Source organism: Pyxicephalus adspersus, chromosome 8, assembly GCF_032062135.1.
Source record: "Pyxicephalus adspersus chromosome 8, UCB_Pads_2.0, whole genome shotgun sequence".
NCBI lineage: Eukaryota > Metazoa > Chordata > Amphibia > Anura > Pyxicephalidae > Pyxicephalus > Pyxicephalus adspersus.
In genome coordinates, this window is record NC_092865.1 from 42,229,823 (window position 1) to 42,246,080 (window position 16,258).

The window sequence follows — 16,258 nt, forward strand, 5'->3', positions numbered from 1 at the left end:
TAAACACAATAAAGGGGAGGTGGTCTCAGTTTTACCACAGTATTTGTTGTTGCTTTTTTATTAAAATATAATTTATGATTGTTTTTATTAATTTGGGTTTTTGGTCAGGGGGTTTATGGGCAATGCAATCTCATGCACGTTACTTTGTGACTTTGTGGCTGGTCTCTGCTGCTATGAAAGTGGGGAAAACTAACTGATCAGTGGCCATACATGATATAAAAACATGAATATATTTTATTTTATTGTAAATATAGGTTTCTCTTGACAACTTGGTGGCATATTAGGAGCCGGGAATAAGTTTTTGCATATGGCATTTAGAGTTGTAGTCAATGTCTTTATGTGGACTAAGCCATGGGTACTGCACAGAATTATGATGCGGATATTAATCAGATTAATCAGAAATGTAAGCTGTGTGTGACCATGTTTTATCTTTGTAAAATGAAAGCTAACATCAACTCACCTCTTGTAAATCTTAGTCCTTTGCCTGCAAACTCTTTCTGTAGAGCTGCAACAAATTTCTCTCTGATTTTTTCTTTCTGTAGGCAGAAACATTAAAAAAAAAAAAAAAAAAGATAAACATAAAACGTATAATGTGTTCTTTTCTTATAGAGATTTCCTTTTTATGTAGTACTTTGATAGGGCACATGATTAGTATTGTACTCAAAGTATATCTGTACTGTAGAATATCAGTAGATAATTTTGGATGGATGGAGAAATTTACTCCAGGTCTCCTGGTTACTTATCGGGTCTCCGAAAAGATTTCATTTTTTGATGAGAAGGGGTTGGCTAAGGAGGTATATCTAAAAGTACATTTTAACCCCTTTTAAATTTTACATTGGTATGTATTTGAGCTCTCATTCTAGAAAGAATTATGATTTAGCATAATAAAAATTTGTAAATAATTGGGTGATATACACAGTACATTCAGAAAAACAAACTAATAATACATTACTACAACAAGCATACAGTCATTATTTATAAGGAAGAAATTCTGACTTTTATGTGTAAACCTTTTATGTGTATGTACTTCAAATGACATTGTAAGTTTTTCCACCAGTGAATGTTTGAGGGAAATCATATTCACTGTTTTATAAAAATGCCCCATAATATGTACAGCTGAAAAAAGGTGTTTTTACTTTTTATTTAAACATAACCTGAAAAATAAATAAAGTTGCTTCTTTAAACATATTTTTTTGTAATATTTGTAAGCATATACATAAAAACAAAAAGCAAAACTAAAAAGTCCTAGAACAAAAACAAAAGCATATAAAACAAAATATTTTTAAAAAAAATATGTTTGCATTTGGGAAGTAATATACTTACAAACAAACAAAACAAAACATAAAATCTTTAACCCTAAAAAATAAAACCCTAAAAGTGTACCTAAACTCAATATTTTTCCAATAAATAGAAGGGTACACAACCCTTCTAAATAAAGTAAATATGCTGCAGCACCGGCCCTTTCAGTTTTGATCACCGCAGTGATAAAGACTTAATGGGAGCACAGAGCTATCGGGAATACACACATCCTGGGAGACTCTGCTGACCTAATCTTGGGCATGCACAGAAGGGGCATTTTAAAGTCCCTTAAGATAAATCTCTAGGCCTTTGCAAAGCTACAGGTTATGTTTTTTATACTATACCCTGGAATTAAACATACCTAATAACTGTTTATTTTTAGGAGATTTGACGATTGAAAATAGACATAAAAAGATAAACCGATGTATATTTCCAATCTCCCAACCACATCATATTTGGACTCTTGAATAGGTCCACATACTGGGTAATTTGGCATAATCTGCCCCACTAACCGACTTTGAATATAAAGCTTCCAACATTCCTGCACTTCCTTTAAGCCCATGAGCTTCAAAAGAAAATAAAATGAATTCTTAACCTCATAAAACTATTATTGTTTGCTAAGTAATTATTTGGGTCCCTTTCGTTAAGAGAGAAAACGTTTCTTTGGGCATGCTAGTCTGGTATCCTTTAATGTTAGGGGTTTGGCATACTATTTATACAAATAAAATAGAAAATTAGAAAACAACAACAAAACTGATATATCAGAGGAGACTTCTTCTTGTAGCCAATGTCAAGTCATTTTCGGATAGTTGTAGGTGTTACCATTATTGTATTACAAATTCAACATTAGTTTAACTATTTCGTCACTGTTGTTGAATGCATACTTTATCTAGCTCAGAAAATTCAATTCTCTCTTCTTGATTGCAGCTACGGCCAATAGGTGAGATGTTCAACATTCCATTGCGAAATTCAATAAATGTCCCTCTGTGGATAAACATGGCAACATTTATAGATATTAAGTTCTCATTACAAAAAAAAAAAAAAAAATCTAAAAAACTAACAGTTAGGGGAATGCACAAGTTAAGGCTCAGACACAGGCTGGAGGAATTTGAAGGAAAACAGGCCAACATAAAAAAATTGAATATCTTTCAGTAAGCCAATACATTGCAATTGATTTAATTATTAATTCTATAATGCCTATACCAGTTTCAAAAATACAATCAATTTCTGGAACTCGGGTACAATAAAAGTAGCCACCAATATAGAACTAATTTCCTTGAACTGGGTACCATATGTAAAATTAGGTAACATACCCACCAAGTATACAGAGTCCATGACATCAAAATCCAACACTCCTATATGCCAAAGATGAAGTATTAAATAAACAGCTCAACTCGTTAATTCAAGTGTTTTGAATTAAAGGATTGAAGGGAATACAATTGCAGATGTCATCTCATGCTTTCTCCTCTCCATGAATTATTGTTGGGTCGGTTTATGAGCCTGGAACTATACTGTACCTTGTGCCATTATAAATCTGAAACTGTAGTGTTTCCTGAGGAGAATACACGAAACACATGTGTATGTGTACAAGTGGGTATGTTTTTCAATCTAAACAGCATTTGAGGACTATCACTATGTGAATCTATACATTCAGATGGTTAACCTTTGTAGCTGTACACAGACCTTTTAGAGGTTAGAAATGTGATTACTGTTGTTGCAATTTTTTTATGGATATTTATATGGACTAAAAAAGTATAAAGGAATCTTTTGACATTGATTTGTACTATTTCTGGTACATTTAACATCCTGTTCACAAAAGTTGAAGTATATGTTTGTTAGATATTTAGGATGTGCTACCAGTTAATGTCTTCATAACTAATTGTTCAGAAGTTATTGGTCAAAAAAGTACTCAATCCGAAAAATAACCAATATGTCATTCTAACCCATATTCTAGGTTTAGATTTTTCTAGTATTACTACCAGATTTACCTGCACATAGTATGCTATAGGGTAGATCATTAGCAAGAGAACTTCTGTTTAGATTGTATACTAAATTGACAGCAAGTTATCACTTACCGTTTCTTGGGAAGTTTGAGCATTGCAATGTAACTGAGGCAGAAATTAATCAGATCTTGAAGTAGTTCTTCCCCCAGGTGATTTTGTATGGCCTTGAAAAAGCACATTGTGATCAAAATTTTCAAAATATCTATATTTATCTATATCTATACACATACACACACACATACTACAACAAAGCAGAAAATACTGCATTATTCTTGGCTAGTTTATAAAATAATCTTTTTTCATCCCTAAACAACTTTGCACTGATACTTCATGAATGTAAAGGACAAAAACATGATTTCCTGACTGCTCCATGTCCACATACAAGGGGTTCCCACAAATGCAACTTTATCTGGAACTTCTTTAGGACTTGGGTTCAACACACTGAAAGGTCAGGGTTCAGTTTCCCCTCATTCGCCACTTACAGTTTGTCACCTAACACTTTAATTCATTTAATTCCTTTAGGCAATTGCAGAGAATTATCCCACAGGAAGCTAGATCACTGGATGAGGACCTACCTTGTGCTTGATTTTGCTTGTATCAGACAAATTGAGACCAGGGTCAAGATCTCACTGGGCCTGCTGTGGCTGAAGGCAGCCCTTTTGTGTCTATCATTGCAGCCAGAAGAGTTTCAGAGATTGTATGGTGCCTTCTACCATCTGGTTTTCCAGACAGCAAAGTTATGTTGCCCATGCTTGGCCTCAGCCCAAAGGTTACATCAACCTTTCATCTACGGTAATTGGGAGACTGTGCTCCCACATTCTTGCTGAAGATGGTCAGCAGACCAGCAAACTTACTTTAGCAGTAATCTATAGGGATACCTACTGTATATGTGATTCACAATATCTAATTTTTTCTCTTGGGGCTACCAAAGAATAAGAAGGCCCCAGTGCCTTCTAGATTGACTGAACCATCTGCATAGTTAATCAGGCAAATAGTTGGAAATCCTTTTAGGGATCACAGTTCATTCATAAAATGTCGTCCTCCCACGCAGCAGCTTTTAAAGTGTAATTGGACACCTACGATAAGTCAGCAACCAAGTCGGCTCACACATTGGGTCTGATTTATTAAAGCTTTCCAAGGCTAGTCAGGATACACTTTTATCAGTGAAGCTGGGTGATCCAGCAAACTGGTATTTGTTTTGGTCTAGTCTAGCAAATTACTTTTAAGAAATCTATTCCAGGATTACCCAGGTTCATGAAAGTGTGTCCTCACCAGCCTTGGAGAGCTTTATTAAATCAGGCCCATTGTGTCATTACTGGCAGCCTTAACTGCTGTTAATTTTGGTTAAAAGATCTGTCTACTAGTTTCCTTGTGAGCTTTAAGTATTGTTGAACTTCCCTCCCTGGGTGTGCTAGTTATTTCCCATCCAATGCTGACATGGAGCAGGGAGGAAAACCGAAATATATCACTTACCGTAATTTTCCTTTCCTTATCAACTCCAAAGCAGCATATATATATATATATATATATTTTTAAAGCAAGCTGGTTACGAAACACTAGGTGTATGCTGCCATGGAGCTTATTTGGAAAGGCAAATTCTTGTAAATAATGCATTTTAAAATTTTCTGGAAATGATGCATTGGCCCCCTTACCCTTAAAAATCACATTTTCAAATCAGGATGAGAAAGTCACTACTAATTTGAACATAAACTATAAAAAGGAGAGGAATGGTAGAAAGGTGTTAAGCCACAGGTCCGTTGTGTCTCTTTAATAAGATGTAAATGTTGCGTCCTGAGCATTGTAATTTGCACCTTTCAAGGAAAGAAAACGTATTATTTAAAAGATTAAGGGAAACTGGTCGTTAGAAAATATTTTTGTACCATTATAAAGCCTTTTGTTGCTTTGTTTTATTGCTAAAAAATGCTTTCAACAGTTTTAGAACCCGTGATCCTGAACAAATATGTAGAAATAAGTTAAATATATAAATAAATTAAGACAGAAATGCTTAATTATCATAGGTCAGCAACTTAAAGTACTAAAGCCAGCAGATTAGTATCCTAGTCACATAACTGCCATTTTAATGATTTTGGTTGGGACCTTTTTTAACAAAAAGTTTTCTTTTAACTGAATAAGAACCACTTACATAGAAAAATACAGTGACAGGTAGTAAACACTATAATGTATATCAATAAAAACTAAACAGTACATTATAAGTTTAATACAAAAATGTATAAAGTGTGTAAGTTGTATAAAATGTGTAAAGTTTTTAGAATATACAAATAAACAGAATTTTGTCTTACTTGTTTTGAAAGCAACTGACCATCCTTGTACTGAACAGTGCCATTCTCAGCAAACACGTAATCAAATTTGTGAACCACTAAGTAAAGGAATCACAGGAAAGATCCATAACATCATAAAACAAACACAATAAGTCATGAATAGGTTTTTTAGTATGTTTAAACTGTTTACAAATTATGACATGGCTAAATAGTTCCACAAAAAAAAACACAAAAAAAAAGTAAATTATATATATATATATATATATATATATATATATATATATATATATATATATATATATATATATATATATATATATATATTATGTATAAATATTGGCTCTAAAGGTCGAATGAGCCACATGCATGCAAGTTCCATCCACCAACCCAGAAATGCTGGCCAAGGACTAGGAAAGTGAATATCTGTTTAAATACTAAACATGACTGCATGCTTTACAACGAAAATATGTATTTTCAGTAAACACATATTTCACAATATTATTATATTTTTCTTTACAGTAAATATTTACATTAGCATTGTTACAAGCTTGTTATTTTAGTTTGTTTCTTATAATAAATATACATATTTGTACTTAAAGTGCTAGAAGGGACTCTTAGCAGCTTCCTGCCATTATCCTCAAACACCAGGAAAAGAACATTAAAATGGTTACTCATTAATTTTATGTTACATGGAAAGATTTGCAAGCCCAACAGACTCCACCTCCAGCTAAAATACACAATTTGGGTAGACAGTTAGAACTTCAATAAAGCTTGGACTTGTGAGTTGTTTTCTCTCCCTCCCACCCTCTTACTCTGTCCCCCTTCAAATCTGTAAACGTATTGAAGAAATGCTTTAAATTGCAATGTTAAATGCTTTACCATAATGTAATGTTATTTTACTATTTGTTGGCGACTCCTTGTCCTAAACATTTGTCTCACACATCACACAGGGTTGTATGTACCCTGAAAATTGCTAAAGTATTAGAATATTGTTCTTAAGATTGCCAGTTTAAGTGAATTTTCATTGACTCTCCTTTAAGCTTCTGAAAAATCAGCCAATGTATGACAAGCCCTACATTTACACCCGTTAGCCAATGTATGGTTATAAATTGGGATGATTGGGTATTTCTGACAAGAAGCAGATAAACAGCAATAAAATAAAAACATATTACACTTATCAAAACTCTTATCAATAAAGGTAGCTTTTATAGTCATCTTTCAAAGAATAATGCCTGATTACCTTGATCACCTTCCCCAAGCTGCTCTGCAATCTTTGAATAATCTGAGCCTCCCACAACTCCAATTTTTACCCTTTGCCGGAGCTGCTGTAAAAATATGTCCACCTCGGGATCCACTTTCTCTGGAAAGAATGAAAAGTGTAAAAAAGCAATTGGAGGCAGAGTAATAGGGTGATCAGCTTATAACATAAAGTGCCTAAATAAGGACCGGCTTATGGCATTTATGGATTATGTATTTATGGCAGGATTACCAGGTATTATTTAAATAAAACCTTAACATTTTAAAAAGGTAAAGTGCCAAATATTAAAGGTGATGATAATGATTAGGTTTAGAGCTACGTAAACTAGTCTAAAGTCATAAACAAAACAATTTAATAAATAGGAAACAAAAAGCTCACATATTTCTGTGACCCCTTTACATTACATAGTCTATAACAGCTGCAGCTGATTGGAATTCATTGCAGACAATTGTGTGAGCCAGCTTCATTTCATCATACAACATTGGATATTCTGCTTAGTACTGCAAATCAAGATTTATTATTTCTGATATCTGTGCAGATAGTCAAACATTGAATTCATTATTCATAACATCCCCAGACACTCAGAAACATTTTCTGTACAGAGGAATATGTTGTCTGCCATGCCATAATGCCTAAAGCAGGATAAATCATACCAAATCTAGCAGCCAGTTACATTAAGAGTCTATTCCCACTGGTGCATTGTGTTAACGTTTTACAACACACATGTTGACACAACACATGGAAACACACAAGTCAAGGGTTGGCGCGCTGAGACATATATTTGTTTTGGCACCTCATGCATGATGCATCTTTGCAATATAGAGAACTGGGCAGGTCATTATATAAGTGGCCTGTTGAACACAATCCATGGCAATGTGAAGACCAACGCATTTATCAAAAACACAGCTCACAACCATAGGGGAACTGTACTTAGTTATGAATATAACATGGTAACAATAGCTATACTTACAGCACTAAAAGAGACATTTATCATATCAAGCTCATAAATCTTTGTATTGCCTGGAGGGTTAAGAGAAAAAGTATTAAAACTAAACCATTTGTTTGTTTTAGTCTATGTTTATGTTTTATGTTTAGTCTATGTTGATTTGCTTGTATGCAGGTATTATGGGTAATCGGAGAGGAGTCACTGTAAATGCATGCAGTGTTCTCCCCAGCCCTTTTAGCCGGGCGCACCACCCAGCACTTTTCAGTAAACACCCGGCTGATTTTGGATGGTTACTGATGAGATAGTGCATGTACTTAACTTGCAAACTTTACATTCCTATAGCTGCATATAAAAATGCACAATATATTATATTCTGGTATTAAAATCACAAAGCCATATGCAGGGACAGAAGAGGCACCCACTGTGTTTCAGGGTTGCAGGTTGTGGTGTGAACTTCTCCTGCCTCTACATCACCTAGCAGTGTCCTACAATGTTCAGTAATAATCAGCCAAATAGATAGCTCATTCCTGCAGATTACACTCAGTGTAGCACTACCTAGACATTGGCACTCTACTCTACTCTCAGTATTATAGCACCCTGCTCCATAAACAGTGTTTAGATGAGAAAGGACAAGAGTTGGAAAATTAGGGCTTATCCAATAATGAACAATAGAACAATTATGAACAATATTGCTATAAGACTAGTTTATCATTTAGGTATTTGTGTCCAATGCAGGGTCACATTTCCAAAAATAGACCAGCTGGGAGAGTGGCAAATAGTTCCCGAAATAACGTAAGGCATGCTAAATCACTGTTCTCTCTAACCTTATAGCAACTCCACAATATGTGATATAAATTCATATAAATATATAAAATCCAATGCACATTTCCTTATACATCTAACAATGTGCCAGATGGTATCCTATCTAGAAAGTGTCTGGTTCACCTGCTAAAGCCAGACTGTGGGATCCTATATTGTAGGTTATTCTTGTAGGTGAGATATACATTTGACATTTGCTTTCCTAGCAGGAATGGGTATAGATAGTAACCGATCTATCATGTTGATTTCTCAAAAACGAGTATAGAGTAGAAACTGCGAGAGTTGGAGATTATTTTATGGATCAAACAGTTAAGACATAATCTGATGGAACAAATTCCCTGCATCTTCTGCCCCCATGGAAAATCCAGGAAATGTCCAAGTTATGCCATAACGGGAGAAACAAGGAAGAGTTGCTACTGAGTGAAAATCTGGTTCCTAATTTAAGCCAGACAGACCAGCATGAAAGCATTGAGGGTAACATCTATTTATGCATATGAAGGAGGTAGGAGAGGTGAATAACCAGAACGAATTACTGATCAAAGGACGACTCAATGTTAACAAGCAGTGCCATGTATCCAGCCTCGTATATATCTAGAATTGCAGCCAAGTTGTACAATACAACATCTGGGAAGTTAAGCCCTCCTCCCCCCATGGTACCCTTCCCAGTAGAACCCTCACCTCCTTATGTTGGTACTGCTATACACCCTAACCGAGCTGCTTATATGTTGTCCAGCCACTGAACTATTTGTGGATATTGTCTCTGATACATTTTTATTATGTCATAATAAAACCTGCCTTGTCTCTTTGCTGTTGATGTTCATGCAACATTACAGGTTCAGCACTGGCTTGCAGTATGGGCTCTCCCAAGTCTCAGAGTCTAAATGACTACTTAGGATGAATGGTCCAGGATGACAATGAGGAAACAGAAAACAAAGACAAACTGTCACAACTGTAACAGAAAGTGCTTTTAAAAGATCCTCCATGGTATGATTACAAGTTTCAGATTTAAAAATATTAAGATACATACATTAAGATTAAATCTAAAATAATGTAATAAAACTTTTATAATATTTTAGTAAAAAAAATTTTTTAGGAAATAATTGGTCCCACATCTCGTTAGTGTTTAGCTTTAGATATGTATATATACAATGTGTAATACAAATTATGCCTTAAAATAAGATATGTAGTATTTGTACGTTTTTAGTGTTCTGTTGGCCTTTGACCTTTTCACCCAACAGCAGGCTTCAATGCGGACAGAGCATGGAAGAAAGACCTGAGCAGCCATCGGTTTGCTTATTTAAAGACAAGAACAGCTGGGATTAACAATGAGATCTTACTACTTGTAAGATATGCACTTTGCACATTGGAATGGAGGTTTTTTTCAAACCAAAACTCTACAAAGCCTCTGAGCTCCAAGACCCAGAACAGAAATGATTTGTTTATTCTATTCATAACCCTGCTGACCCTCACCATGCTTATTTCAGTAATCAGAAATAATGCATCAAGACTATATACAGCCCTGACAGCCAGGGCCACAACAAATATATTATCTTGCCATAAAGGTGTACTGGCAATTCTAGGTACAAGATGCTGTACTAATACACATTGCACAAATCATGCAGCACTGTTGTCACTATCAAGACAACAGTCCGAATCAATGGTGTGCAAATGTGGATGGAGTGAGCGCATGTACACATGTGGCTAAAAGCTGCTGGAGAAAATCAGCAGCACCGCGATGCAAGAAAGAATGAAATAAGCATAAAGGAATTGATAATGATACAAAGTGCTTCATAAAACTAAGAGACAGAGAGGATGTTTACATCTACTTTACCACTTTTGTTGTGTGTTTAACGTGTTATGACACCAAAAGGGTTAAAACAACCTCTTGCTGCAAAAAGTTCACAAAAACTCACCTGTGGCGTAGGCATGTGCAGTGTAGGCAATAAATCCTGTTTAATAATAACAATTAGGTATTATTATTACACAGTATTTATATAGCACCAACATATTACGCAGCGCTGTACAAAGTCCATAGTCATGTCTCTAGCTGTCCCTCATAGGAGCTCACAATCTAATGTCCCCACTATAGTCACATGTCTTTAATACAGTCTAAGGTCAATTTTGGGAAAGCCAATTCACTTATCTTCATGTTTTTGGAATGTGGGAGGAAACGGGAGTACCCAGAGGAAACCCACACAGACACGGGGAGAACCTACAAACATGGGGGGAACCTGCAAACTCTATGCAGATAGTGTCCTGGCCGAGATTCCAACCTGGGACCTAGTGCTACAAAGACAAGAGTGCTACCTCTGAGCCACCGTGTATTACAACTTATATCAAACTGAGAGAAATAATTCAAGATGCTTATAAATAATTCAAGATGTATTTAACCGTCACCAACATAAAACCGTACCGTAGTTGCTGTTGCATAGAATTTAGAGGTCGCACATATTTATTATCTATATACCTAACACTATCTCATAGTTTTAAAAAAAATAAAACCTCTCAGGATGTTTAGTTCACCTATGTTGTGGAAATTCCCTTCAACTCCTGTTCTAACATAACTGTAAACAAAAGAAAATCTCTCCATAGGTGAAGAAGACAAATGTTTGGCTTTAGGTACATTTTAAAATGTTGGTCTAAATGTGCTTTGTATTCTTGCAATGCGATAGCAAATAAACATTATGACTTTAGATGAATGTTCAGCTTCCCACATGCTGCAATGCTCTGATGCTTCTACAGACTATACAAGGGGTTATAGCTTGGTTCAGTTTGCATGTAAGTTTTAGGAATAATGTTTTGACCCTTAATGTAAATATTTACAGTAAATACATATGTGATAATGAAAGAATAAAATATTAAGCAGTCTCCATATACCTTTCTTGCTGGGGTTAAAGTCCCGTCCACATCAAACAGGCACAATGTGTTCCTATGCTTTGGGAAGTGTGTCTCTGCCATGGCTTCTCCATCTGCAGAGGCCAGTGTGTGTGCAATGAATGGAAGAAGGGAGTGTAGGGGGCTGGTTTATAGAGGAGGGAGGGGTGCTGACCTCACTGGCCAATGAGAATGCAGATTCATAGTCAGCTGGTGCTGATAAACAACAAGCTGGTCACGTACCATGTATCTCCAGCGTGTTACAGGCACACTGAAGCCAAGTAGGTTAAAGGTCACATGGTGGAGCAAGCTGTGACCTTACCCTTACTGTATCTGATGGAACGTCAGCTAAGCAGAGGAACAGACTGTCCCAGCTGGATGTCATAGTGATATACAGGCCAGATAACAGTGTACACAATATTCTCATACTAAACACTACTGTAAGAAAGAACATGTTCCAGATTTTACTTGTAGGCATACCTGCTGAGTATATGAAAGTGTGAGAAATCCATATTTTCCTTCTTTAATAGTTGTCTTACATTTTTTAATCTTGGAGCAATAAATATTTGTATACAGTGTTTATAGGTGCATAAGTTATAAGTAATGAAATATTTATAAATAATATCACATATAGACAATAAAATTTACTAATATAAATATTATGAGTTAGGCATAGAATTATGTGCAATAATTGTCTTCATTGTGTCCTATTGTTTGTTACTTCCCCACCTCCTAGATTGTAAGCTTTTCGGGCAAGGTCCTTTCTTCCAGTGTCACTGTCTGTATCTGTCTGACACTTGCAACCCCTATTTAATGTACAGCGCTGCGCAATAGGTTGGCGCTTTTTAAATCCTGTTTATTAATAATATTAATAATTGTCATTGGAAAAGATATTTCACAATCCTTTCCAACAACAAAAGACTGCACGATTTATGAACAAGCTCTGTACATACAGCACCGTTCTGCTCCATGAAGAGGGGAGGGGGGAGAACGACAGAGCGGCACCCCCATGCGCTCTCTCCCCTTCACTTGCATTATGATCATTCCTCGTCTGTCGTCAGTGGATCCGCCAGGATGGCGAGCGCTGTACATACACCAGATTCTCGTCCAATATCAGCCCTGAGTGAAAATTGTCATTTAGAATAAAATAATTTATTAGAATATTATTTTTGTTTTATTATAATTAAAACATAAAAAATGCAAATAACCATTTCCTTAGGAGTGCAGCAACAGATCGGGGAGTTGAAAGTAAATTGCTGTATGTGTAAGCCCTTTAGATCACTAAAGCTTTAACAAATCCCTTTAAATTTACTAAAAACTTGCTACTGGATGTACATAGATAGAAACCAACTCTAAAATGGTCGGCAGTATTTTAATTTAAATCTTCTTTGTGCTAGAGGGAAAAGGTTTAGTTGCTCTCACTGTGTACCTAAAACACCCTCTCCTGTGTGAACTCCATCAAAGGCTTATTAACTTTGTTTATAGGACAAAACAAGCCTTAAGGGAGAATAGCATATCTAGGTCAATATTTTTCCTCATGACCAGATTAAAAGAATCATATAACCCTTTTGTGATCATAAATCATCAATGCACAGATGCCCAGGACAAAGTTAGCAAAATTCATTGGCAATGGTTAACTTGTGTATATGACTAATTTACCTAAATATTTTTTTTTCTAATTAAGATTACATTTATTTTAGAACATTGTTGTATACCTGGCCTGCTTAGATCATCATTATAAACAAACAGACTGACAAAATGTTAAAAAAATGTATTTTACACATGAACATTTTATGTTTTTAAAATAAATTGATATACAGCTTCTGCCACATATTACCAGTTCACATGGCTGGGACAGGCTAGTTTTTAGAAAATGGCATGTGTTTACTAACACATCACTCGAACACTGGGATACCCGTATCACGCTTGGAGAGGAGGAACCAGTAGGGTGCGCTATAGGCAGCTCAATGATAGTGTGAGCCCTAAGAAGGGCCAAGGCACAGAGTCTAAGCAACAGCTTGGTTTTTCCCCAGAGCCTCTAGTGGTGAGGATGTTGCATTGCAGGCTGTTAGGTTGCTGTTCTTTGGCACACCAGGATGGGCAGGACAATGTGCAGTACTGAATCAGCAAACAGAAGATAGTCAAGAAAGGCAGAGGTCAAGGCAGGCAGCAGACAAGCGAAGTCAGGAACAAAGCCAATGGGTCAAGTACCTGTAATCCAGAGAATAGACTCCAGTGACAGAAACATTCCTGAAAAAAAACATGGGAACACAGGAAGCAAAAGGTGGCACAGGGATCATAGAAGACATGAGTGACAAGGGGGTCACCGCAGACATAGGGAAACACTAGAACAGCACAAGGCAACAGACAGGGCGACAAGGGGTCTAAACAGGAGCTAGACTTGGGAAAGGACTAATTTTATCAACAGGTATATATGAAATGCTCAGCAGAGCGAAGGGCTGAGCATTAGTGTCACGAGTGGAGACTCGTTGCTGTGTTTTAAGGCGAATAAGAGGCATGCGTAGGAGAGAGTTGCCAATACCAGGAGGAGGTAAGTGTGACACATCATTGGGAATGATACAGATAGATTCCCAGTAGCTGTTGGGAAACGCTTTGCTGTGCACCACCGCGGTATCCCATTCCTCCTATTTTTTCCAGCAATGTCAATTGCAGCAGCAAGGAAAATAAATAAATAGCAGCAGCCCCTGCTTCCCTTAAGCCATGCAGCCTGATGTATTTTATCGGCATCCCCAGCACACATTCTGAGGCTGTGCACAGCTGAAGGGGATTTTAGAGGCAGATTAGTTATGCCATTGGCTGCTAGGACTTTATAGCCTCTCTGCTCCCAGCCAGCAGTGCCTGTTGTAGGGTTAAACTATGCTGACTTGCTACTGGTTCATGTATTCATGTGATTTACTGTTGCTGACCTGGCCTGTTTCTGATTCTTTGAATTTTTTTGCTGCCTGGACTGACCTTTTGCCTATGACCCCAACTCTGCTTTTGACTTGCCCTTGTGTACCTTGTCTGGTGGACGGATTACCTGTGTATGACCTCTTGCTCTGTATTCTGGACTTGTCTCTGGAATCTTATCACTGCTTTATCTGTGGGCTCCTGATCCTCTGCCAGCCCTTCCCCAGGCACCGTCCCTTGCACACTAAGTCCCAGGAGCAATTATGTGCAGGGAATCACAACCAGTCTCCCGAGGCTGTGCTGGGGCTTGCTATAGGTGAAGACTGCGGCGTTAGATTGGGGGACTGGTGTCTGGTTAGTACTGTTGCTGTAACAGGGCCTCACAGTAGCTGTATATGACCGGCATGTTGACATATATGGTACTGTCACAAAATTAGCAACAGACTGGTTGCTAGATCTGGTTGAAGAATTTTATTAAGGTATCCACAACATGGGGCATCAGGGAAATAGGAACAGGAAGAGTACAAAACATCTTTTACTTTTAAGAATGCATTCCATACAGCATAGCTGTACCCCCTTCTAGGTGACAAAAAGCATGGAACTTGTCAAGACATTCAAACTGCTAAATTTAGCTTGTTGTTGGAAATACATCTGTATGCTTATTATGGGACTGAACTTTAGGCAAATAGCTAAATATGCACATACCAAATATGTTTTACCATTCATGGGGATGATACTCTGTTTAGCCACCATTGACAATTCTAACCTATTTAAACCTGATAGATCTTGTCTGGTTGACTGACCTCATTGTAACACAAGGAGGTTAAAACTACATACGCATACTAGAAATTGCCCAATGAATGAATGGTTGTCGTTGTTTTAGGTGAAAATCTAATGTGTGTACAGTGGTCCCTTGATGTCTTTTAGGGATCCATTGTGAAAGATTACTAAATAACCAACTGGGCAATAACTGCTGTCATCTCGTATGGAGGGGGATGCAGAAAGGGTAACTGTTATGTTTCTACAAACTTAACTGTCTTTATGATTTAGGACAAGCCTTTTCAAAAAAGCTTAGATACCAATTTGCATTATACCATTTCTGGTTTAACTTTTCATCAAGCACACCAAAATATAGCTGAGAACTTGACCGAATAACTGCTAACTGCTCAGACCAAAGTAGCCCCAAATCATAACATTTCTTTTACCACACAAGAACTTGTATGGAGTTCTTCTCCTGAAATTCAAACTTCCAAATATGTATATTGTTATTCTAGACAACAAACTCTTAACTTTGTTTAATAAGGTCACAGTACATTGTTCTAAAAGGTGTTTGCCTATATGTTCAATGCTGAATTGTAGCCTTGTTCTTTTTTTTTTTTTTTTTTTATTTAACTTTTTCATGGCACTTAAGGTTGTTTTATCTCTTTATAAATGGTATGTACTTCAACACCAACTGCTGCCAATGTCATTTACAGATCCCACAATAAGATTTGCTCTTTCTTAATTAGACATTTAGCTTCAACAGTCAGCTCAGAATTCTTTGGGCTGGCCAATCCTGAACAATTTAGCAATTATTTGAAATCTGTTGAAGAACTTTTATCTTACAGTGCAATAATAGAGTTTAGGTAATCTGCCAATCTTCCTAAATATCATGTAGTTTTTACAGGGACAAAATTTTGAGGGACAAAATATGTTACTAGAGATGCACTTAACATAAAATAGTTGGGTGAAGGAGGTACAATTCTAAAAATGGGTATTCCACAGAGACACATAGGTTTAGAGACATCTGTAATACAGGGAGACGGATGATACAAGGGACACCTGTAATACAGAGAGACGGATGTTACAAGGGACACCTGTAATACAGAGA

General features: G+C 36.6%; 1 protein-coding gene across 1 annotated transcript in view; it reads right to left on the reverse strand.

Moving 5' to 3' along the window:
* Positions 1 to 11,606, reverse strand: part of PMM1 (phosphomannomutase 1) — a 15,994-nt gene extending 4,388 nt beyond the window's left edge. Inside the window, exons 1-6 of the mRNA XM_072420208.1 lie at positions 11,482 to 11,606; positions 6,822 to 6,939; positions 5,603 to 5,679; positions 3,375 to 3,466; positions 2,184 to 2,283; positions 461 to 536 (exon numbers count right to left, since the gene is read on the reverse strand). Of these exons, the coding sequence (XP_072276309.1) occupies positions 461 to 536; positions 2,184 to 2,283; positions 3,375 to 3,466; positions 5,603 to 5,679; positions 6,822 to 6,939; positions 11,482 to 11,562 (544 nt within the window). The 5' untranslated portion in view covers positions 11,563 to 11,606. The remainder of the gene's footprint in view (positions 1 to 460; positions 537 to 2,183; positions 2,284 to 3,374; positions 3,467 to 5,602; positions 5,680 to 6,821; positions 6,940 to 11,481) is intronic.
* Positions 11,607 to 16,258: the final 4,652 nt, after the last annotated feature.